The 23,240-nt window shown below is 36.5% G+C and overlaps 2 protein-coding genes across 3 annotated transcripts; both read right to left on the bottom strand.

Annotated features, from left to right (window-relative positions):
* Positions 1-78: 78 nt before the first annotated feature.
* Positions 79-9,633, bottom strand: LOC114527103 (ammonium transporter Rh type A-like). 2 transcript variants are annotated; one of them, XM_028548706.1, is made up of 9 exons: positions 9,394-9,633; positions 5,083-5,275; positions 4,341-4,639; positions 3,705-3,871; positions 3,206-3,343; positions 2,552-2,685; positions 2,107-2,216; positions 1,597-1,670; positions 79-333 (listed from the first exon to the last, which is right to left on the bottom strand). In XM_028548706.1, exons 1-9 carry the CDS (start codon positions 9,527-9,529, stop codon positions 217-219), a joined length of 1,368 nt encoding a protein of 455 aa, XP_028404507.1. In that variant the 5' UTR covers positions 9,530-9,633; the 3' UTR covers positions 79-216. The 2 variants fall into 2 exon arrangements, with proteins under 2 accessions (XP_028404507.1, XP_028404508.1); XM_028548707.1 differs by lacking the exon at positions 79-333 and adding an exon at positions 866-1,279.
* Positions 9,634-10,344: 711 nt separating this feature from the next.
* LOC114527104 (ammonium transporter Rh type B-like) lies at positions 10,345-21,860 on the bottom strand. The gene is made up of 9 exons (XM_028548708.1): positions 21,663-21,860; positions 17,926-18,118; positions 17,105-17,403; positions 16,088-16,251; positions 15,347-15,484; positions 13,999-14,132; positions 13,563-13,681; positions 12,364-12,437; positions 10,345-11,043 (listed from the first exon to the last, which is right to left on the bottom strand). The coding sequence occupies exons 1-9, from the start codon at positions 21,802-21,804 to the stop codon at positions 10,966-10,968; spliced, it is 1,341 nt and encodes a 446-aa protein (XP_028404509.1). The 5' UTR covers positions 21,805-21,860; the 3' UTR covers positions 10,345-10,965.
* Positions 21,861-23,240: the final 1,380 nt, after the last annotated feature.

Genomic DNA, 23,240 nt, shown 5'->3' with positions numbered 1-23,240 from the left:
ACAAGAAAATATAATTGCGCTAAAAGAGCAATTTTCGTATGGGAAGATGTTCCTCCCTCTAGTTTTACAATCAAACGGAACTTCAGTTGTCTTACTAGTTAGTCTATACTCTATAGCATATCTTTCCACGCCATTGAAAAATGAGTATGTAAGGATGATGCAGACGTACATTTACAACAAGTAAAAAAAAAGACAAGAAATTAGTATGATGAAATTTCAAGACTCGTCCCCATCCGAACTCTTTTTGTCAATTTTGACGACCACCGGTGGGGTGTCGGCTGACTCCTTTACATTTGCCAACTCATAGACAACTGATTCAACTTTGTCAGGAACCTGAATGGAACAGAAAATGGTGGCATATTCTTTATATCAGACAAGACCTCGATTAAGGCTAAACTTGGGTTTTGCAACCTGGAGAGTTATGATTTAAAAGCGTTATGTTCGGACCACGCCCAAATCACGCCCGTTTTCCTCAACGACCATGCCAATTTCTTTCAACACTCCTTCTTTGTGCTATAGTTAGTATATTTGGCGTAACTGTCTTTTTCACGTTATGAAGACTTCACGTGTCCACGATTATGACTATAAGGAGTGTCGATCATCTCTTAGGGTAATAGGGAGAGTTTTTGAAAACCTCTAACTTCAGCCCATAGCCTTAACATGCATTACAATATTCTGAGACGTTAGCAATCAGGCAGGGGTTGAGGAAGAGTTACAACAAAGCGGCAAAATGATGTTGAACCTTTGCAAGCACGCATAGTCACATAATACAGAACCGGTTTTGATTGAGAAACTCCGTCCACGGGGCACGAACGATGTTATGGTTTAAACAAGACGAATTATACGAAAAAATATTTACAAACTTTTGTGCAAGAACTGTATTAAAACCTTAGACTAATCTCCAAATTTCTCAGGAATATTATTTTCTTGTTTTCCCATAGAGATATGCTCCAACGAGAAAGACCCTATGACTACTTGGGTCACCGATAAAATATGTTGACATTAAATATTATTAAAGTAACATAATTATTACAATAAGTGAGCACTGAATATTAAGTATAGTAGAGTATAGTAGTATACAGTAGTATACAGTATAGTATAGTATAGTATAGTATATCAGTGAAATCATAAAAATACCACAACGTTTATAGGAAGATACATGTAACTGATGTGCAGAAATGAATAACGGTCAATTTTAAGAAGATTGTACTTCTGTTTTGACAGTTGGTTGAAGAGGTATGTCATTCGTTGGATTCTCATTAACACATATTTCTGGAAGCTGTGCAGAAAGAAACAAAAACAATTCAAAACTAAAATAGCGCTTGGACTGGGATGAGGCAGGAAAATGATGAAAAAAACTGATTAAAATTTGTAATTCTGCGAAATAAATTCTTTGCAAATAAGTACTTCTATAAATATTGTTGCAAAGCATACACATGCAAGGATGATTTATACCACTGAAGGAATGAACTGAAACCGTAACAGATCTTGACCTTTATTCGGATAGGAAACATCTCCACATTATCAATTACATTTACCTCCACTTATGACAATTTTGTGGGAATATATTGGCTATTGAGAATTTTCACCACTAACCTCCCAGAAATCTGCATCATCATACAATTGTTCACGTGTTGGGCGATCAAACACTTCAAAATTCACTATAAAGCCTGAAAAAGAATAGTGCATGTTTTTCTCATCTTATGAACTGGTGCGCTCTATGACTATGGGTGAAGCTTAGATTGGTGAATCGATTGTTTTAACCCCCAGGTTTTTATTAATAATCTTGATACAATTACAATGAGTTGCATTAAGTGAATTAAACTTATATCGTGTGTCCCAAAAAAGTACTCTCGATTGAAATTTTGTCACGCTGTACATGCAAGCAGCCATAATCCTTTGTATTGAATAGAAAAGTTGCATAACTTTAACAACGATAATACCTAGAACAATCACAACGACAGGAAAAGAAAAAATTATGCTTAGACACGTGAACGATTTCGACGTGAAACAATTTTAGTCAAGAATTACGTTAGTTTTGGACCTGGACAAATAAAAAAAAATTGGAGAGTATTATTATTGATATTAATTTTAATATTTGTATACCAGTTATTAGGCCAGAAACTATTGATATCCCAAGAGTGATCAACAGGGCAGAGATTTGATATCCAGCTCGTTTTGTAGAGGAATAGGAACTGTTAAACACGTTTCCCAAACTAAAATAAAGTAATATATATCCTGAAGTAGGCAATACACGCACTCCGTCTCTGTCTGTAGAACGGATTTGACATAGAAGGGTTTCGTTCAATCCTATTTTAGTTGTATCTCAACGAATGAACACTGCGCGAAATGGAATGCTAAAACCTATCTTAGTATACGGCGGCGTAAGAAATATATTTTCTTTTTTAAAAACGAAAAAATATATATCAAATAAAAGCCTAAGGCCTGTCTCAGGCGTTGTTCTTTTCACGCGGTCTCAACTTTCCTAACTGATAATCTACTGTTTTTTCAAGCGTACGACCAAAAAAATAAACATTACATATTTCCTTACCTATTGTGATAGTCTTCAGCATCAGCGAGTTTTGCCGCCACAGCTCCAGCGACTCCAGCCAATAAGGCAGGCATTCCATGAAGATTGTGCACTCCGCATGTGTCATGGATGCGAAGTTTCTCGTCCAGGAAAGGCTAAATAATATTAAAGCGGCATTCGGCTTGGAGAGAAATCCGGGTTCATGCCAGGCAACATGTACGTCTCTATATACCAGTCTCTACGTTACTACATTTGTACGTGTGTGCATAATTATTGTGTTATTTTAAAAATATCATTTTTGTTGCTCATAGCCTAACATAAAATTAAAGTACGATTACAAATTTGCAATAGAATGCAATAGAATACACTAACACAAACAATGAACTAAAATCATGAACGTCCTTAAACAATGTAAATTCTGATTTCTGAATTCACACGCATTCAATCACCAGTTTTTTAATGTTTATTAGAAAAGCAAGAGGCTCAGTTTAGAAAATATTCCGGGTCCCCAAAGACCGCCGAGCTTCAGTTTACGCCCGAGTCACTATCAGCCCAGTCCGTCCCTAAGTCCACCTCTGCTAATAGGAAAGGTCCAAGATCAGGAATCACGAGAGTCTCAAAACTTAAAATAGACATATAAATTCAAATAAAATACAGATATGGATTACTGCATACCGTAACATATTTATATCCAACAACGCTGATAATCCCGGCAAGAAAACCAATGAGAAGTGCCCCCCATGGTTCAATAACCATATTAGCCAGTGTACCCACTGCAACACCACCAGCCAATGTTGCATTCTGTACATGTACCTGTGGTGACAAAAAAAAACGCAACATGAAGCAGGTCTGCTTTTGAATTATATTCAGAAGTTACAAACATTTCTTGTGGATTTAAAACTTTGACTCCTGTTGGAAATCTGACGATCATAATGACTGTATTGGCAAACATTCTCTCTGAATTTGGAATGGAAGGGGAAGGATATGATTTCGTTATGAAGCTTAAATAAAGTTGCGAAGTTTTGCTTTATATGTTTCACTGTGGTTTCACCTGTTTCTCAGAAATCAGGTACTTATGCATGTTACCATGATCAAATGACGCGACAATAATGTTTTATGACTGGGCATGCATCAAAGAAATGCTCTACATCTTAATAAAGCCTATGGGACATACCATGTCAAGTTTTCTGTCTTTGTGAAGGAGTCCAGAGACTGCAAATGTTGTAACACATGCAGCAACAAGTGAGAGATATGAGTTAACAATAGCTCTCTGTTGATCAGCCGGATGCTCCACCAATGCGCTGTTAAAACTTGGCCAGTACATCCACAAGAAGATCGTTCCTTCATGAATAAAATGCGATATCAATACAATTAGCTATGCTTGTGCTTCTTTTTTCATACTTTGAAAAGGACCACAAACAATTTATATACGTAAAATACGTTCAGCGTAGTGTTGAAGTGTTGTAATTGTCGTAGCAAAATATGGCTGGCTTGGCTTCTCAAATTAAGGGTGATTTCCACTTGCAGATAAAGTTCATTTGCAAGCGAAATATTTGCAAATTTTCCGAGTTATGAGTTTTGACAGAATAATCTCATTTCAAAAGAAAATATGCAAATATCTCGCTATAGAGAACCATTTTCCTGCTTAAGTGGAAATCAAGGCTACTTGGTTAATCGTTGTCAGGGTGGCGGGTCAAATAATTTTTCAAACAGTTTAAGGTATTCCCCCCATTGCTCATTTGAGTTACTTTATCATATACCATTTTGAAGATTTGCCTTCTTTAACTAATTCATGCCTCTAACAACTCACCAATCATTGAAAAGATATCTGAATGATAGACTGAGCCTTCTTTCGGGTTGTTATCAGTGTCTTCAGGTCTTCTTATCATGAAGCTTACTGCCAACCCAAAGTATGCACCAAAACAATGAATAACCATAGACCCACCAGCGTCAGCGACCTTCAATTCTTTCAATAAGATAAATTCATTCACAGAAAACATGATGATTTCAATAAAGGCAATAATCAATAGTTGAAGGCGGCTGACTTTGCCCAAAACAGCACCAAATGTTATAAGAACAGCGGCGGCAGAAAAATCTGCAGTGATCAAGCTACAGAAACAATGGAACATCTTCATCAACTTTAATCCCGCCGCACATGCACGACGAGAGCTATTAGTTAAGCTAAAGACCTCGCGAGCCGAGGCTGTTAGCTCGGCAAGTTTCTAACTTGTGCGGATAGTTTTCGGGCTGAGCTAATTACTGCCCCGTCATGAGATCGTTAGCTCAGCTGATAGCTCTCGTTTGCGGAGGGCTTTACATTCACAAAAATACTAGAAAATCTTTTTATGATAAAGAGGGTGCAAGGGTTTGGGTTTTCTTGATTGTGCTAGCATACATGTATGTCAGTTAAGGCTCCGCATAATTTTCCCCTCTCAATATCATGCGTAACACAAATTTGCCCAACACATGGTAAAAAGAACTATATATATACATATCGTGATCAATGTGGATAAATCCCAAACACAGCAAATCGTTCAAACGTGTAGATATACCTATGAATGTTAAGTACAATATCAAATCCAGTTTTTCCACGATTTTCAATGCATCCATAAATTATAATGTACCACTGAATAGCCAAGGCGGAAATAAAAAAGTTGTATCCAACAGCTCCATAACCATATTTCTTTAGGAATGTCATGAGAAATCCAAAGCCGACAAAAATCATCACATGAACATCTTGGAAAACTAAAGAGAATTTATATATAAAGCTTAATGTAAAATAAAGAAAAGGAAGGACAAACAAAATATAAGTAAAACTTTAATCACATAATCACATAATCACATAATCACATCCTGCCCTCTGGATATCCTACGATTGTTTCAAAATTTAGGAATTACAAATTGCAGAATATAAATTTGACCATTTCCAGTGGTTATGAAATTGAATACAGTCTGTATATGTATATGTATGTAAGATACGATTATGCTTTTCATCGGTCATTCCGCTCTTATTAGCGAGGTTCAGATTTGGCTTCCACTACCACTACCGCTACCTCTCGCTAATCTATTAAGCTCGTGATTGGTTAGTCTGATAGACTTATCGCATTTGATTGGTTGATATTCCCTCAAAGGTTGTGGTAGTCGTAGTGGTAGTCAAATCTGAACCTCGCTATTGATATCAATAGTGGTGCATGGTTAATTGAACTGTGAGCAATAAATATATTGGCTGATTATATTTTTGTCATTCCACACGTAACGTCAATTGCTTGACCTTTCATTGTTTAGTGTTATTAACCCATGTAAAAAATCGCTTCTAAAAATACTACGGCAAGAAAATTAGTCATTCAATTTGATTATCATACCATTCCTTGCATTCTATGTAAAAACTCTTGCCACCCTAATATGCGATAAATATATTGATTTGCTGTTCGATCTATTCTGAATATATTTTGTCAGTCTTGATAGGAGTCTCTGAAGGGGTTATATACACATTATGCGACTCATAACACCTGAAGACAAACTAATGATTCCCCGATTTCCCCCACACACGTGGTCGACGATTTTATCGTGCATCAGAGTTGCATTGTTCTAGGAAACACTGATCTCTCATCACAACATTGTTGCTGTGCAAGATTCCGTTTCATCCTAGCTGTTTTGTTCCAACTTTGACACGGGTGCATCCCATAACTGGAGACGTTTTATATGATTACTGACAGAACAATTTTGTTAATATACCCATTCACTGAAGAGAATATTTAAAATACGACTACGAAGGTTAATAAATTCTTTTAGAAATATAAGATGTACATGGAATGTTTAATTACCGAGACAACGACTCAATCAATCAATATTATAAGTTTTGTGCTGACTGCATGGCTGTCTTTTGTACAATATGATGTAAAAGCATTGTTATTTATAGTCTTGTCGAGTTATAATGAGATGTAATTATGGGTAGGGCAAACAAGTTAGAACACCCTGTTTCAGGAAGAAGTCAGTGATGCCGGACACTTTTATATTTGCAGTAATGTGTTTACCGTTAACCGTTTTCAGTCAGTAATTTATCACTTATTAGGACCATGGTGTAAAAAACCGATCGAAGTAAAACTTTATATACTTAGTAAATTAGATTGGTCAATCGAAATTAGTTAGTTAGTTTATCTAGTTAGTTAGTTAGGTTACCTAGTTTGTTATCGTTTTTACAAAAGTCGTCAATTCTCCACCATTGCATGGGTGTATCTGGTATGGGTAACTATAGTAATTGAAGATTCTTACAAGTCTTTTTTCACTCAGAGCAACTTGGCATGAGACGATTTTTAAGTTCTTCAAAATAAAAGAAAAATATAAGAAAAAAAATGTATTGTTAATTGTACTTTAGCTCTGAAATCATGTGACCAGGTGACGTCTTTCCGTGGATACAAAACGCCCTGAGTGATTTGCGAAAGATTTAAAAATAGCTACGTCAAACCGCGCGCTAAACACAGTCATTGAAAAAGGACAAAAAATTAGAAAAGATAACATCACATGAGGTATGCAGAATTGTTATCAATTAGCTTGTATATGTATTGAATCTTTATTTATAGCCCAGCTTACGATGGTTTGTTTCAAGTTTCAACGCAAACGTATAATTTTTTTCTTCGTTAATACAAAGGGTGAATATGTCTGAACGTCAATCAACAGCTGGAGTCTGACGTACAATCAAATATTCGATGACGCTCAAAGTAAAGCTATGGTTGATATAAACAGCTTCATCGTTAAAGAAAGATCGTACGATGATTATAAAAATACCACACCTTCGCAACTCTTAGTAAAGACGAGTTTCAGTATATAAGTCCGCAAATGTTCACCTCCACATTATATAAATATTCCTCGTAAAAAACGCAACCTTTCCCACAAACACAGAATAATATAATTACTCTTGAACGCCAAAGAGATTTTCTGGCACTAGTTTACATTCCTCTTGAACAATTATGAAATTCCATCTACCAGGAACCCAACAGTGCCAGGTACCGGATTATGCATATTTACCTTACAATCTCTTTATATCAATTATATGTGTTGCTTGTTGAAGCATTTTAATTAATCTTTTTATAGCAACTACACATGTATAAGGATTAAACGTTTATACCTAGACACTGCATGGAATAATTGCCGCTATATATAATATCATTGGTTGTCAAGTGAATAAACTTGTATCTTGTATGTTTTAATGTTTAGAAACTCACTCTCACTTTTAATGCACTCTCTCTTCACTTTTGTATTGCAGATGCATCATAAAAATTAACTGATTGCGTTTTGCCTTAGTCTGCAATAACAGTGTTTTTAATCAATGTTATTTTTGTAACGTTATACTTATAATCATCAAACCGTGCAACCAATATTTCAGACAAAATATATCAGCCATCAGGTTTTAGAGTTGAATTAATAATGTAGATCAAAGTAGCTAAGACTAAGTGCTAATTTCTGAACAAGTAAGATAACAAAAACGTCTGGAAAAGTATATTTCATGCATGAACGATTGATTTACTTTCAAAGTTTGTGTGATTGTTTTAAGTTTATATATAACAATTGTAGAGAACATACCACGCTGGTTGTACAATCCAATATTATCTAATTAATAATAATAACCTATAGTAACGAAAGTCGTATATATATAGCGAGATGGATGAAAAAATATTAACTCTTATTCTAAATAAAACCTTTTAACAATTCGTCTTTCTTGATAAACTGCTTCTCGAGACAAAGAAGTGAGGCTATTGTTCTTCATCATATCATTTCTGATAGTCAGACCCCATGCATGCATGCATGGAGAGGTAAAAATAAATGTTATCAATACGGAATTGTGTTGCACAAATCTCAGAAACATAGATATAAGTCTGTTAGTTAAGTGCAACATAATTAGTATAGCGCAATATAAAGTATGAATTCATGTATTGCACTTGGTATTGATCTAACAACTGAGCTAACAACAGAATATTCAAAATCAATGTTCTTTACAATTTGGCCCCGTGGTGTCTCCAGAATCTTTGCATATAGTTATTAAATTTTTTCCAAAAATATTTTAAAAATTTTAGGACTATTACTTTTTATCTCTATCGATAGTTATCGATCTCTCGCTATTTAGGGTTCTAAAGTCTTGTTCCTTGTATACCGTCTCGGTCCTTGAAACATATTAATTAATATGCGTGTGCATAAATTTCTCCATGTCAAAGATTGATTCTGGTCATTCTACCAATCTCTGACAGCCAATATAAAATCACTCTCGCCCAGTCTCTTACAAACCCTCATATGCTGCAAAGCGTAATTTGCTCACACATAAACAATATAGTCATTGGTGGTCGTCGGGTCACAGATACCGCAGGTGATGTGAATTTGCTAAGCCACAATCTCGAGAATGCATCTTATTGACATCTGTCACCGTCACTCTCATCCTTTTATTCTATCTCTTAAGATATTTTGTCTATGTGGAGCAAAATATCACACGCAATTGTGTGTTTAACGTAGGGGTTTATAAAATTTTTTTTGTACAACTGTGTTTATACGCCATGTCGACGTTGGAATGAATTATACTTATTCTGCTGTAGAGAACAAAAACTTTATCACATAGCTAAATTTGAGAGTTTAGTTGGGGCCTTGGGGGTAGGAGCTGCAAAAGCCGTCAAATTTCAAATAAAGCTCACAGTGTAAATGCGCGCTAACATTCACCAGGTGTGGTTGCATACTGTGTAAACCCATGACATTATAGGATCGCTATTATTCAAAATAGAAAGTTAACTGCATATGATGCTATTTAGGTGCGCTAACTAAAGTCGCCCTAAAAGACCTAAAGAGAGTAGACAAGGACGCAAAATTTAATCGCCACCTACTTGGATACACCGAAATATGGGATCCTTGTTCGTTCTTACGAAGAGCACCAGATTGTTCAGGATCATACTTCACTAGTGTCGCAAACAAGATTATCAGGACAATCTGGAACACCACCGCTACAACAGAAAACTTCATCTTCTTGATGCGTGTCGCGCAATAAGAGTGTAGTCAACAGCCTAAAACTCTTATCTCAGAAGTTATCAACATGTAGGCACCACACATATTACGGAAGGATTGTTTTTTTTGTGCGTTTTAGGGGGCTTTTTGTGTTGCTCTCTGATTGGCTACAAGACATTCACGCCCGCATCATATGTTATCTGAGAGCATCAATGAAATCACGGTATGCACAACACGTGAGCGAAATTTGTGTTGGAGACTTCTTTCAATTAATTCTTATCATATTCTTCTCAAAGAATACGACACGATATGGTAAATCTTCATATTTCAGTATTTATACCATGTTTATCATGCTGAAAATTATGCAATATCGAATTAGATCAGTCGTCTGAAAATTGAAAAAATAAGTGTCAGGTTCTGCTTTACTAATTATATTCAGTATAGTTTGGCATTTAGCCAGAGGCAAAATACCAAGAACAAACGGTTCAGTTCAAGAGCAATCTACGATCATACTTGTATGCCGTGTTGAAAGTTCGTGTTACAACGGCTGTCTCGCTACAGTCAATTCATTCCTAGGTTGGGGTCCACGAAGGTTTATAGATATAAGTTTGTTTCAATTCTAACAGACAAGATGGTGGGAGCGGGGGTGAAGCCTTCACTTCATGCCAAATTTCTTGTTATTGCCAATCTTGCATTTTTTTAGTGAGGTCATATTACGAAACGGGTTCATAAAGACAATTGATTATTGGAAACGGTCCTTTTTACATCAATCCAAACTCAATATTTCCGACTACAGTCTTACAACTTTCACTACCAGAAAATTGGATTGATTCGTTTGACCCGCCGCACGCTACGTCGATGCTAACCAGCAAATACCAAAGGATAAAATGTAATCCATTTAGGTAAAATAAGATTAAAGATTAGTATAACTAGATTATTATATTAATTTTAAGGTATTGTAATGTTTACTAGTTATATTCATAACGGAAAAATTATTATATTCTTATATAAACGGTAATTTGCGCATTCTGTACAGAAGTAAGGCCTCGCTTTCACTTCCTCGCAATAACTTCGAGAGTGTCGCCCACCATAAGTGTCGCCCACAATACAAATCACGAATACTACACAGAGTCAAGTATGCACAATTAATTAACTACAACAATACAATCTATATAGGTATTGCAGTTGCAAAACTGCTAAGAAAAAATATTCACCACCCATGCAGGAGAAAAATTACTGGAAATAGAATTGATATAAAAAAATGCTTTACGTTAATTGAAAACAACAACCTGTAGACACGCCATCAGAAATTTGACTACATTTTGTTCATATACTTAAGTGGTTGACTGGTTGGATAAAACTACAAAAATACATTAATACAAATGAGCGATGAGATGCCTATATAGGTGCACTATATATATTATGCCAAAGTTTGAAATCTCAGGTGAGAAAGTTTATGCAATCGGTTGAAGAGCGATTTCATTTGGATCTGCTTTTTCCGTGTTTTTGGACTCTATGCTCATGTCAGGCAACTAAAACAAGAGATAAAAATCATAACCTTTTATGTTTTTTTAAAATGCATGCACGGCTTTCACGTGAGCCTTGCGGTCTTGTCTGACAATTAACCTGCGTTATTGTAGGTCAGGAAGGGAATATTCTTGGAAGTCCACGCAGTAGGTTTATCAAAAAAGCGAAGAAATGAAACTGAAACATCCGCCTAGTGTTCGTAGTGTATCTATTGCTACACTGTGTAGTGTGTACGTCTATTGCTACAGTGGCCTAGTGTTAATAGTGTATCTATTGCTACAGTGGCCTAGTGTTAATAGTGTATCTATTGCTACAGTGGCCTAGTGTTAATAGTGTATCTATTGCTACAGTGGCCTAGTGTTAATAGTGTATCTATTGCTACAGTGGCCTAGTGTTAATTAATAATAGTGTATCTACTGCAACAGTGGCCAAGTGTAATTTATTCGGCCGCCAGCCGGTCTCCGCCAGTGGTAATTTATTATATATGGCGGAAAGTGAAAGAAAATCGTGTTTTTAATTATAAAACAATACCTAATTGGAATCATACCGTTTTCCGCTAATTTATTTGCAATAACACCCTACATATTTTACCACAGAGAAGGCTTCTTTCCTAAAATATGTTGGACTTTCGCCAAAGATTAAATGTACTTTACAGCCAACATTTAAGTGCACTAAAGTTATAAGCCTATATATAAGTGGAAAAAATGTCGAAAAAACATTTGTGCATAGGCATATCACCAAGTGGATATTCATTGCTCAAACAGACCTTCTCAAGACTCAATATGTCTTTGAATTGTTTCAAAGAATGGTATTCTTTGGGGAAATTTATTAGACTATACCTTATTTTTTACATTGGAGTTAGGAACACTCGCATGCATAGAAATGAACCGAAGTTATAGCTCCAATTGTGTCCTAGGTAGCCGGCAAAAATATGGTGAAAAAATGGTGAAAAAATGGAGAGAAGAAATTAAATGAAATGAAATTAATTTAAAAATTCAACTCCTATTTACTTGTGATATAGAAATTTTTGTTTCTACCAAGTCATCAGGCCCTTTATTAATTTGAAAGTACAGAAAACGTCGAAAAACATTTCGTGCGCGGCCTAAATGGGGTTTCTTTGAACTTGATATTAATTTAATATGCTTTAGTTTTTTTTATCCTAATAAATCAGCACTATACCATTAAACCATAATCAGTCACAGGTTACCATGTCTAAAGTTTCTCAACCCTATCCCCTCAACCCACTTCTCCACTTTCCCACCTCCCGTTCACCGTAATCTGAAGCGGAACTGACAACGTAAAAGATTATTATTTGGATCACTTACATCCCAGAAATCTTCATCATCGAACAGTTGCTCAGGCGTTGGAGGATCAAATATCTTTAATCTCACAATAAAACCTGGTAAGTTTAAAATAAAATCAGTTTAGTGTAAAACAAGTTACGAGAAGCGGGCGCGACAGAATGGAGTAGCATGTGAGTAGGTGGAGTATATAGTAAGATCAATGAAGAAGTATGAAGAAGAAATAATGCAAAGAGGTGTAACATGGGTCTTGTAAACAGTAACCATGGGTCATGTAAACAGTAACCATGGGTCATATAAATTGTAACCATGGTCCATGGGTCATGAAAACATTAACCCTGGGTCATGTAAACAGTAATAAAAACCAAAGCCGATACATCTCGCAAATGCACAGATGTTTAGATAAGCCCTGGATTTCATCGTTTTCACGAAAACCTGGTCACCTGGTATATACAACTTTGGTAACGAAGTCAAAGAAGTTAGGAACACTCTAACTGATTCTGATAACATCAAATGTGGTATAACAACTGCCTAAATAGACAAAGAGCATTGAGAAGTGTTTTGTCTATTTTAGGCAGTTGTAATACCACATTTGATGCTAAGTTGTTTGAGGACGCTGCCACGCTGCTCCTTGGTTATATTGATTCTGATAACAAGCTTTCAAACACTTGGAATGATGAAAGCCGTAAATTCAGTGGCTTGAGAACCCTGGCAGTGAAAAACCTTGCAACAACAAAACACACAATCCTAGTGGATGAGGATTTCATTGAGGGTCCTTGTGCCAAAGAAGCGTACAGCAGACCGGTGTACTACTCTATAGACCCTAATATGAGCGTGCTACTTCATCGTGCAGTCGGGAAATATGATGCGATACTTTATACTGGATTTGAATGTGGTGATTCTATCGTACCAAACAGTTACCACGAAACCTGGAAACATATAGACACACAAGATTGAGGACATTCCTCTCATGCAATTGTTAACATTTATTCATAAGAGTTCCAAACGATCATTCAAGAGTCCCGCCACAGTTTCCATGCAAACCGGCAGATGCAGGCCAGAAAACGAGAATTCGTTTTTAAAAAAATGGGATTTGACGTTTTGAACATTTTTGCCGAGAAAGAAAGCCTATTCAGACGCTTTAAGGCACGTATGCTATGCTTTAAGGCATGTAAAACAACATTATACAATATGTATTCCGACGTGTATTTATTGCATCTGACCTGTTATCAAACCAGACACGATGGAAATTGCTAATGTTATCAGGATAGCCAATGTTTGATAACCAGCTTGTTTCGATGATGAACGACCCTCCTTCATAGCTGCAAATGTTTGCACCAGGCTATACAAAGAATAAAATGTTTTGTGTTGATCACTGTTTATTGTGCTTTAATTTACCATGCATATATGATGCATGTGCTTTTGTTTTTGGGTTTGACCATCATTTAGTTTTTCTTAAGTGTAGATAATTGAATTGTAGACAAGAATTGCAGGCAGAAGTTAAAGTAAATCACAAACTTGATTTGGTTACATTACACAAGTAATGTTAAGTACACACAAACATTCAATTATCGTATAATTTACCTTAATTTACAATTATCGACATCATGCAGCATAATTTATCTTCACTCAGTAATCGTCGACATCGGCATAATTTACCTTAATTTGTAATCATCGATATCAGCAAGTTTTGCAGCAATTACCCCTGCAATCGCTCCTAACAATCCAGGCATTCCGTGAAGGTTGTGCACGCCACATGTGTCATGAAGTTTAAGTTTTTCATTCAAATATGGCTGTTGAAAAAGTAACGAGAAAATTCAACGGAGATGTCATATTTTGGGATTTGGAATTTATATTGTAACTACAGACAAATTGATTCGCAATTTGATAACTTTAAGTTATTATTTTGCTAAACAAATTTGGGAAATTATTATTGCAGTTGTGTGAAATGTGCAGTCAGTTTTAAGAGACCACTATAGCTACACAGCTATAGAAACGTAATGAAAGAATCTGTCAGATCAAAAGAGGGCGGGAAGGAGCGGAGAATTATAACTAAGATTAAGCTCAAAAATTCCAATCCTAAGAAGCATATCTTATATCCATTACCACAAGCCTCTCAAAGCCAATATACTTACGCCAACTGCCAATTTTTTTTTGCCCTACGTCAACTTTGATGAGTGGCACGGATTATCTACTTTCATCGCAGTAAATCGTGATATTTAAATAGAATAATTCCCACCGTTTAAAATGGAGGACAAAGAGCTTTGAAATTAAAATCGTTTGTTTTGATTGTATGAAATAAACATATATTTGTATATAATCGCTCAATTCTTGATCATAATGGTTCCACCTATAGCTATCTATTTTACAATGTAGTTTCAGTTATACATCGCGGTTGCAACTAAGCAATCTTTCCAACCCAAGAACCTTGGCAATTTAGCTGCAGAATTTTATCACAAGAAAGAAGCACTTTGATTTTCACTCAGATCTAATGAAAAATGCGATATTGTTCCCTTTATTTTGTTTGCTTAAGAGGGTTAAGTGATCGTAATAACTAATGTATATATATATCTATTAGGCGATTGCCGATTGACATAGTTGAATAAAACTTTATCTTTTTAAGAGGATAGGTGAGTTCCTATTTATTTTGAAGGAATGTCAAATATGCTTTACATAAATATTGAAATAGTTCATCATATAGTCATCATCGCAAAATACCCGGCACTATAAAGTATCAACAATAAGTGCTCATTTTCGTTTACGTGGCCTGTCCTAGCGAAAAAACCAACACTAGTTCAAGCTAAAGTTATTTGAAGAACGATTTATGCAGTCATTGACATTATTAATATACATAGACAATTAATGATCGGTTTAACTACAGATTACACATGCAAAATACAATCCTGACGGCTGACACCATCCCAGCGATAAAATCCTGGACTAAATTATTTTCAAGGCGGCAGAGCTGACGATGAGATCGGATAATGTTTATCGTCTATATAGTTACCTGAACATAGTAGAATCCACAAACACTGATAATACCAGCCAAAGTTCCAAGCAGAATTGCTCCCCATGGTTGAATCAACATGTTTGCTGTTGTACCAACAGCAACACCTCCAGCAAGAACAGCATTTTGGGCATGTGCCTAAAAGAAAGAAGTAGAAGGTGGCAGTCCTTTTGATCTAAATTGAGTATTGCTTTTCAAGGACCACTCGCGACACCGTGATGAACAGACATGTTATTAATTTTCCATTTAACTCAGTATATCCATAGCTCAAGCTCTGCTTTCATCTATACATGCACCTCACTGGCACGCATAGAGCACGCGCTAAAATTGGTACCCTTAGCCAATTATATTCGTGTTCAGGCTATCAATATAGAACACAGATAAAATTGGGACCGAGGCAACCAATGCCGTGTCAAATGTCAATAAGTTGAGCATAGTGTAAACGAGAGGCATTAGTTATTTATAAAACCTGCATCGTCAGTGCCGCAGGTTCGATTAGATCATACCATGCATGCTAAAGTCGCAAGTATGTATACATATTGCATCATGACTAAATAAATAGTTCCTTCTTCAAGCAAATTCCATAACTCCAAACAGCCGCGTGCAATATTCTCTGCATATGTTTGATGTAACTCTAAGTACCGCGGTGACTCGGTGAGCAATACGTCAACGAAAGGGTTTGTTGTATGCAGATTATGAACAAGACGTTAAAAATGATAGAGAACTGAAGATTTGTCTTACCATCTGTATTTTTTCTTTATTCACGAAAGCAGAGGTTGCAAATACTGCTACAGTACAAGCGGTCAATGAGAGAAAGGTGTTTAAAACAGCTCGTTGTTGGTCCCTACCAGGAACAACCAAGATACTGTTGAATGATGGCCAATATAACCATAGGAAAAGAGAGCCTTCAAAAAGAAGACACATTTCAGTATTCCAACACTTTAAACGTTGATTAAAAACCCCATCCATGCAATTGTAAACCCCTTGTAATTTTAGGCAGTTACCTAACCAATAAAATCATGGCCTGGAATCTTCCGTTAGACTTTGTTTTTATCATCGCAGTTCAATTAAGCCGCGGTTACACGGGTCATTTTCGGGATTTTGTCTTTGTAGCGTATGTTATTGTGTGAATTATATACGCAGTTGTATAAGCTGGGCGAAGTAAAGTAATCAACTCTGTTAAATTTACTTAATAGCATACACCAAGAGAAGAAAATCAACGTCAAAAATCCGAAATCGCCCGTGTAGCAGGGGCTTTATTGACGATGCATTTTTTGTAACCTCGGTTACCGACGTTGGCTATGTCTGAGGCCACTGGTGCGCAAAATTTGTCTGTCGGAATATAATACAATGGTCGCCATGCATTGACCCAATTCTTAGGGCCTGCTTTACATAGAGCGAGTTATCCCGGCTAGGCGGCGAGGTAAAAAGCGCATCACATCAAAGGTTTTCACCTCGCCTGGCCTGAATAACTCGCTCCATGTAAACAGGCCCTTATAGCTCCTGTGATCAGGCCTTAGTCGAAGAGATACTTTAATTCATACTATATTTTGGTGGTCATGCCCGTTCTCGCAAAATTGCCACATGCTACTTTATCTGAATCCAAAAAATGGCAACCCTACCACACTCATGCGCTTTACACCAAACTATTATTACTGTCGATGTCAAACTTTAACTTATCATCGCATCTTTTATGATATCGGATTATTCGGATATTATTCGACGAGACCGGAATACGACGTGTAAACTATGCCTTACCGATCATTGCAAATAAATCTGAATGATATATTGGAGCTTCTTTTGGATTATTATTAGTGTCTTCGGGTCTTTTAATCACGAAGGTTACAGCCATACCAAAGTAACACGCAAAGATATGCACAACCATCGTTCCACCGGCATCAGCAACTTTCAGTTCTTCCAACAAAATGAATTCATTGACTGCGAACATAACGACTTCAATAACCATGATTACAAGCAATTGTACACGATTCACCTTGCCCATGTACACACCGAAAGAAATAAGAACAACTGCTGCAGCGAACTCAGCTGTAATTAAACTAAATCACAGAAAATATTGAAGGCATTGAACATGTTTAATAAGTTGGAAGTGTCCAGCATTTTTGTCGCAGGTGGAACGAGAGAGTAATGCAATATTTTGCAGCAACAACTGAGGTAGAATTAGTTGGGTTCGGGTTTGATTTAGCATTTGAATTTGGATTAATGTCAGTTGAGGCTGAAAGTAGTTCTTCGACTTCGCATGCAGCTGAAGTCTGTTGATCAATGTGAGAGGGCCATAACTTCTCAAGACTGAATTCAACAGGACAATAACCATAAAACAAAATTATATTTGCACGACTAAACATCTGTGCAATGCCTGCCTCGTCCCCAGTCGCTTGCAATTTCAAAAATAGAGATGAGTGTCAGTGAGAAAGCTATGGCTAATTATCAGTCATAGCCACTGATCTATATTCATTGCGACTTTGTGACCAGAGACTACATGGTATAGCGGTTGAAAATTACGATGATGTATATATAATAGATGGTCTATCATATGAAACCATTCTTTTTGAACCTCGCACCTTTTAAGATTGAGGTCAATATCAAAGCCTGTTTCCCCACGATGATGTAAACATCCTGCTACAATGATATACCACTGGACAGAGATAGCTCCAATGAAGAAATTATAACCAACAGAACTGTAGCCGTATCGTTTTAAGAATATGATCAGATAGCCAATGCCAAGAAATATCATCACATTCACATCTTGAAATGCTGTTAAAATCAATAAAATGACAACGAATATAAACGACCTGTTTGCGTCTGCGATTCAGTTTGCTGCGATTTTCACGGCTTCCTTTGATGCATAGCTGTGAACGAGTAGTTATTTACGAATGCTCTAATGAATAAGACCAATAAGAGCTCTAATTTGAACATTTGTAACTAGTTTCTACGTTCACATCAATAAAAAGAAGATCGCTCATAAAATGCCAGCAAAATGAAAATTCTAATCGTTATCATTGTTATTTTCTTTTAGAAAATTGATTGTTTTCACCGTCTAAAATATTAGCATTTGAAGGCTGGCTTCGCTACAGCATCATGATTGTGTAAAAAACCCGGTTGTATTGTCACTCGACATAACATGACAGGTTCCGCACGTTGGCATGCAGTTTTGCCGGCTAATCGCGATAAAAAATTTCTATACCATCTCATAAAAAAACTATTGTATGTTGAATCATGATAATATATGTTTCGCCTTCAGCGTCTGCTCGTCTATATAGACTTAATTAAATGTACAGGTTGATTGAATGGCGTGAATTGTTAAAGCTCCACAATCTTAATTAAAATAAATGAATCAAGAATTATCCAGTTAAGTTCATAGCAAATATTTGGGCAAAACTAGTGGGGGTAAAGTTGAGAACATTCCAAATAAATGCATTGCTTTGTATAGCGAATGCCATGCACTTGTTAATTAACAAAGTATATAAGTTGATAACATAAAAGAACATAACGGAGATTTTTTCTGCGTGGAATTCAAGAGGTTAATTGGATCTAGTCTCAGTCGATAGGTTTCTAGTTGCGACAGCTACTAGTTAAAGAAATATTTCCGTCTGTCCGGCGACTACTGAAGAGTACAGAATAATAGGCTGCTCCACACGACACCTGGCAACCTGTGATCTACGTGACGTATCAGCTTTTTTAATCTTCCCAGCACGGTTCGTCCATTCAAAACATTATCAAAAATGCAACTGATACGTGTAAAAACAAAACGTTATCAACATTTTCTTTCAAATGCAAAGCATTTTCACAGCAGGCTATAGTTTATAAAATTGTTACTGACTGAACTGACTAAAATTCCGCCTCTACATGTATGCACCTTAAATCACAGCAAATATCGCCCTAACTAAGAAATGAAAGAAATACCTCACTATGCACGTCGATATTGCTATGACCCTTGAAATGAGGAATTTTTACAGCCTTTTGATGACATAAAAGCTGTTGCAACATATTTGTGTAAAGCATAATATATACAAGGGCGTGGCGAACGAGTTATTAAAGGGCGAGGATGACGTGTGATTTTGAACAACTTGCCGGTATTATATATTTGCCTAACACACCTCAAAAGCAAAGTTTAATTACCCGAGCTAAAGCGAGAGTCTTAGATTTCGATCTGTTCTTTTTTCGTGCAAGTCTTAAGCCCCGTACAGACGGGCAAGTTTAATTTCCTCGCTAAGTTTTATTTGTTCGTGTGTACGCGAAAAAATTGACAAGTTTTCCTTGACAAGGATCCTTGTTCAAAAGCTAGTCATGCCAGCTTTTCAACCAGGAAAAATGCTCGTGTGTACGGCCGTCAAGGAAAACTTGACAAGGAATTGCGCAATAGGGAACAGCGCAACAATCTTCAAGCCAATCAAGCAGGTTTTTCAAGTTTTATCACTTCTGTTTGTCTTGAAATTTGGCCGTATACATCATCATGTAATATTATATTTTTGAATATAGCCTAATTAATTTGAATCATCAGAACATTGTAACATTGTTTTATCTAAATAGTATAGGCACTTGGCTAACATTGGGCGAGGGGGCATATGTTGCATATTTCAGACGAACTCACTCGAATTTTATTCTTTTTTTTTTATAGTAACAAAGCATTTTGACCGACACTCCCCAGTAGTGTGCAATGTCAGAGGAACATTAGCAGATGACTGAAAATGTTGACCTCGGGCTTGTCAGACAAAGCTGGTTTTCACAACACTGGGTGTGTAAGATCATATTATTATTATTTACAAATAAACAGCTCTGACAAAGAACAATTTATGAAAGAGAAAGCTAATTTATGTAACGATGAAATCTGAAATCATATCAATCAATGGTACAATTAATGTCCATACACTGATGAACACGGAGAAAATATCGGCCTGATTTCAAATAGTAAAATTGAATAAAAGATAAGGAATGATTTAACCAAAGAAAGGAAAATAACGTTTTGTAAATTAAAAAGAAAACACTAGAAGAGGATGAAGTTGATGAAGGAATATCAGAAGCTGATATAGTCTTATTTCGAACGTGGGTGTTTTTGTAGGTCTTTTTATCATTTATAGAATCTAATCATGCAACCCATGCAGGCCCGGAGCTACGGGGGGGTTTAGGGGGGTGTCACACCCCCCCAGAAAGTTTATTCTTAGGTTTAGTCGGTAAAATTGCTATTTTAGTCGGCAGACAAACATACTGTTGACACTATGGACCGATCCAATATAAACTTTGCAAAGTTTCATCCAGAGTGTAATCGGTACAAGTCCGTGGATCAGTCGGTTTAGATTACCTTACACCCCCCCCTGTAAAATATCCTGAGGACGGCCCTGAACCCATGCATCTAACAAAGCTTCAAAAAGCGTCTATACTTTATTAATCGGATCTGCTTCACATAAAGGATATATTATATGATTATTCATCTCGAGTCCTATAATCCTTTTTGCACGCGTAAGTGAACAAGTTAAGAATACAATAATCGTACGACTGTCAAAATTGCATTAATAGCATGTACGATGTAACATTGTGTCTGATGGTATCTATTATCTCATGTATTAAATCTTGACCGACAGCAGGAAAAACTGTTAACATCAACGTTATTGTATATAGTCCCAAGTTAGGTACCTAAAGAATGTCGCAATCAGTCTAGTGAATTACCATGAAGGCATTGTATTTCACTTCACTGTAGCTTTAGGCTAATATAACTTTGATCAAATCTTAGTATTCCTAAATCGAGGACTTTGTTAATAACTGTTGGTTCCAAAGATGAAATTGTATCGCTTTTAGAGCATTTTTAAAACGGTTGAAAAAATCACTATCCGCGGTGTCGGGTGGATAGCGCTATCCAGCCTTCGTGCAGCCGACTCTTGGACTGTCAGACAATGGACTAACGGATTTTATTTGCGCTGTATGGAAATATCTTCACTTACAATCCTGGGTCCGGTTGTTCGAAAAGCGTCTAGCTTAAACGGTAGATAGGCCAAAGTTTAAAAATACTCTCATAGATCTTGGGAGCCGAACCTGCGTCTTATGCATTTAATTTGTACTTCCATTGACAAGTCAACTATTTACATCGAAATATTTCAGCTGAGTTGTTCATTAAATAGATCATTTTGTTTCCCATTTTGAACTTATCCACAGTTTAAGCTAAACGCGTTTCGAACCCTGTGTCTCAAAATTGGAATATTGGTTTGATTCTGGGTTTGTTACGGGACAATTTTAGTTGGTATTTTTTTTACCATAGTGACGCCATGTACGCGCCAAAATTATTTCGCAATTTTTTCCCACCTACCTGGGTATAGCCGAAATTGATCTTCGCTTTTTGCTACACTCCCTGTTTCAGGCCCAGTCTGCTCAGGATCATATCTTGCAAGTGTTGCAAACAAAATGAGCACCAAAATTTGGAATGAAATCGCAGCAACAGGAAATTTCATTTTTTTTTTAGGACTGTAGCTGTTCACACACTGTGCTGTTGTATGCGTCTCGCTTGTCGGCAGAGTCAGAGACTAATCAAAAGTTACTGATAATCATGATGTGCGACCTCTTTATATCAACAAGTGTCAGGTTTCTGAAGGTCAGCAGGTCTCTTATATGCAAACTATTCAAAACATTTATATATGCTTCAAAACTGAGACAGTTAATTGTTATCACAACCGCCGGGGTACCCGAACACGACGACATAATATGTGCCGTAGGTCAGTAACTAAATTTTTCGGACATACCACGAATATTGAAAGATGCGAGGTGTCAAACGAGTTTTACAGTCGACTTTGTTGTGTGAAGTTAATACATGATTGGTACACCTAATACAGCCGTTATATTCTCCCCCCCCTGCCCTTTAACCTGAAAATACAGATACATATGATACATAGAAAATATGTACCACAAAGGACTGGTAATTAATGATATCATAACGATAATGGTTTATAATGTGCTTATTATTATAATGTGCTTAATGTTATGTCGTATATTTTATCGATCAGACGAGTAGTTGTCGCGACTACCATGCACTTATTACAGATTACAGATTTGTATCATAACGGAATGTTGAGGTGGTTCGATAGGAATAAATTATACGCGGCAAGCATATATTTTGCTTTAAAACCTTTGACAGTGTGGTCAGCACGGTTTACCAGTGAGGAGTAATCTGTGTTCTAGGGAAGTTCCGAAAATCTTTTTCGCGGCACAAAATTTGCCTTTTTTAGGAATTGTAATTTGTCCAGAGAAACAAACGCTGGAGTGTCAATCTTTTCCTTAATCGTCATAAACACCAGGACTGTGGAATGGACTGGAATGAAGGACAAACCTTCAGTGTCAAACATTTTAGACTAGAATATATACTTTCGTTATAATTTATTCCTACTGAGCCACGAAAAAGCTGCTCTTTCATCCGCGCTCCAATTCCGCGCTCCATTATAGTCATTTCCCAATCGAGCAGAGTACTGGGTCGAATCGCGAACCGCAAAGTATCTATGGACTGTTTGGAGGGACAGGAAATATAAGTCTGAAATCCTTTTTCACTTCAAACAGTCCATAGATGCTTTGTGGTTTGCGACTAGAACCAGTACCCTGCTTGATTGGGAATTGGGTAATTAAGTTCGTCATCTCATATTTTTGTATTCAAAAAATGTCATTTTAAATTGGGAAACGGACACTGGATACTATATCTTTAGGATGACGAGAAGTCGTTTATAGAATGATAAAATAAAAATATACCGGTAAAAGGCAGTATAGAAGATTTTACGACACTTTTTCGATTAGAACGTGCAATAGAGTTGCTGATGATTAGGTTGATCTTTTGAATACTCTTATCACGGAATGCATTGATCGCAATGCACACAAGCGTCGGTATTACAAGTATAATTTTGCT

This window comes from Dendronephthya gigantea, unplaced genomic scaffold, assembly GCF_004324835.1.
Source record: "Dendronephthya gigantea isolate DGI-Jeju-01 unplaced genomic scaffold, DenGig_1.0 000043F, whole genome shotgun sequence".
Lineage (NCBI taxonomy): Eukaryota > Metazoa > Cnidaria > Anthozoa > Malacalcyonacea > Nephtheidae > Dendronephthya > Dendronephthya gigantea.
The sequence above is the reverse complement of the archived record's forward strand: the minus strand, read 5'-3'. Positions and strand labels throughout refer to the sequence as shown.

What these genes read in the sequence shown, in the direction of transcription:
- LOC114527103 (XM_028548706.1), bottom strand. Translation starts at nt 9,529, where the DNA reads ATGAAGTTTTCTGTTGTAGCGGTGGTGTTCCAGATTGTCCTGATAATC. An exon ending in CCATATTTCGGTGTATCCAA is followed by an intron (nt 5,276 to 9,393) that starts GTAGGTGGCGAT and finishes AATTCTCTTTAG; the next exon opens with TTTTCCAAGATGTTCATGTG. An exon ending in AGATATCTTTTCAATGATTG is followed by an intron (nt 3,872 to 4,340) that starts GTGAGTTGTTAG and finishes TTATTCATGAAG; the next exon opens with GAACGATCTTCTTGTGGATG.
- LOC114527104 (XM_028548708.1), bottom strand. Translation starts at nt 21,804, where the DNA reads ATGAAATTTCCTGTTGCTGCGATTTCATTCCAAATTTTGGTGCTCATT. An exon ending in ATTGACCTCAATCTTAAAAG is followed by an intron (nt 17,404 to 17,925) that starts GTGCGAGGTTCA and finishes TCTGTGATTTAG; the next exon opens with TTTAATTACAGCTGAGTTCG. An exon ending in CGTGTCTGGTTTGATAACAG is followed by an intron (nt 12,438 to 13,562) that starts GTCAGATGCAAT and finishes TAAACTTACCAG; the next exon opens with GTTTTATTGTGAGATTAAAG.